This window comes from Pleurodeles waltl, chromosome 7 (genome assembly GCF_031143425.1).
Source record: "Pleurodeles waltl isolate 20211129_DDA chromosome 7, aPleWal1.hap1.20221129, whole genome shotgun sequence".
NCBI classification, from domain to species: Eukaryota; Metazoa; Chordata; class Amphibia; order Caudata; family Salamandridae; genus Pleurodeles; species Pleurodeles waltl.
In genome coordinates, this window is record NC_090446.1 from 987,294,296 (window position 1) to 987,296,510 (window position 2,215).

At 53.0% G+C, this 2,215-nt stretch overlaps 1 protein-coding gene across 1 annotated transcript; it reads right to left on the minus strand.

Moving 5' to 3' along the window:
- Positions 1–1,464: 1,464 nt before the first annotated feature.
- On the minus strand, positions 1,465–1,926 carry LOC138246992 (protein LDOC1-like). Its single transcript, XM_069201742.1, has one exon. The coding sequence runs from the start codon at positions 1,924–1,926 to the stop codon at positions 1,465–1,467; it is 462 nt and encodes a 153-aa protein (XP_069057843.1).
- Between the last annotated feature and the right edge of the window lie 289 nt (positions 1,927–2,215).

Genomic DNA, 2,215 nt, shown 5'->3' on the forward strand with positions numbered 1-2,215 from the left:
TGATTTAACCAGGGTATTCCTAAAATCATGGTGTGATTCGGTGAGGCTATAAGGTCAAAGGCAACATGTTCTTGTCCCAAATGTCCCAAATGTCAGACAGAGTGTAGGAGTTGAGACCACCATAGGACCTGAGGTTAAAGGAGAGCCATCAACCGTGTGTATCTGCTCAGGGGTCTCTTTAGGAATACATGGAATTCCTTTATTCGTAGCCCAGTGCTCATCCAAATAGATTCCACTGGCTCCACAATCTATGAGCGCCAGGAGATGTTCTTCTTGATTCTGTGAGCTTTGTAACTTGACCGAGAGGATAAACAGGGTGGACATAATTTCTCTGGAGGAGCATATCGATGGTACTTCAGCTCCTCCGGTCTCCTTCCCCCTAACAGGGGACAGGAGTTGGCATTTCCCACAGGTCTTGAGGGGCGAACAGGGCAACTACGAATCAGATGGCCAGCTTTACCCCAAAACAGACAAAAGGGGTCATTCTAACCCTGGCGGTCCGAGACCGCCAGGGCTAAAATGACGGAAGCACCGCCAACAGGCTGGCGGTGCTTCCCTGCCCATTCTGACCGCGGCGGTAAAGCCGCGGTCAGAAAACCGGGTCCGGCGGTTTCCCGCCGGATTTCCCCCGGCTGGGCAAATCCGCCAGGGCAGCGCTGCAAGCAGCGCTGCCCAGGGGATTCTGACCCCCTTCCCGCCAGCCTGTTTCTGGCGGTTTACACCGCCAGGAAGAGGCTGGCGGGAACGGGTGTCCTGGGGCCCCTGGGGGCCCCTGCACTGCCCATGCCACTGGCATGGGAAGTGCAGGGGCCCCCTAACAGGGCCCCAGCCTGCTTTTCACTGTCTGCCTAGCAGACAGTGAAAAGCGCGACGGGTGCAAATGCACCCGTCGCACACCTGCAACACCGCCGGCTCCATTCGGAGCCGGCTTCAATGTTGCAGGCCCCCTTCCCGCTGGGCCGGCGGGCGATAACATTGTTAGCGCCCGCTGGCCCAGCGGGAAGGTCGGAATGCCGCCAGCGGTCTTTTGACCGCATGGCGGCAGATTGGAGGTTCCGGCATGGCGGGCGGCAACCGCCGCCCGCCAATGTAGGAATGAGGGCCAAAGTCCCTTTCGTCTTCTATCCTCCCTTTCTGATTCAGTTAATGGAGCACGGACGAGATCAATCTGCATGGGTTATTCAGTGCGGGATGGAGAGGCTTCGGATGGGACATCATCCGTTCGCCAACTGCTGGTACGAAAATTACGAGACTGGTATGGGATTCGCGTTCTTCGTCTCTCTATCTTGCGCTCTTGTAGTCGATGTTCAATGTTCATGACTTGATCCATCAATTCCTTCAAGGAACAGGCTGGAGTACAATGTACAAGTTCATCCTTAATTTCTTCACGCAGGCCTCGGCGGAACAAGGTTATAAAGGTGCGTTCCACCCAAGAAGTTTCAGCTGCCAGCTGTTTGAAACTAGTTATATACTGCCGACGTCCTGATTGCCCTGCTGTACATCACATAAGGCCTCCTCAGCAGCTGCTTCCACCCCAGGCCTCTCAAACATCTGTTTGAAAAGAGTCAGGAAAGCAGGATAATTGGTCAGGACTGGATCTTCCGCAGAGACCAGAGGAGTTGCCCAAGCAAGTGCAGGACCAGACAAGGCTCTGATCAGATAGCCCGCCTTATCGGAGGAAAATTGGAGTGGACAAAAGGCAAAGAAAACCGTTAGGGCATCCAAAAACTCCTTTATCTTCAGAGGATCTCCTGAATATCGAGGAGTAGTGGCAGATACGGGTGGTATATCCATTGACCGGGAAGACAGGACTTGTCTTAGTGCATTGTTTTCAGCCCGTAATTGTTGTAATTCTTGAGCTTGTTGTTGGACTGTCTGCAGCAAGGCTTGAACATTTTCTGCCGCCTCTCCCTGTGGACCTTCCATGGCTGCCTCGCAATGCAGAATCTTTTGGTGTTGCAATTTGTCACGAACTGCACTCGACTTCTCACCTCTGGATGCAGGATTGGAGAAAACACCCGGTCTTCTGCAGGTTCTGGATAATCCCAGATAGGGGAGACCCTTTCTATTTCTAGTAGCCACGGTGCCGCTTGACAAAGAACGCCAAAGCAGACTGTACCCTCCAGAAGGAGTCCCAGAGGAAAAAACCCCAAGAACTGGGGAAAAACCTCAAACAGAAACTCCTGAAAAAGAAGAAAAAACAAGACTTGAAAAC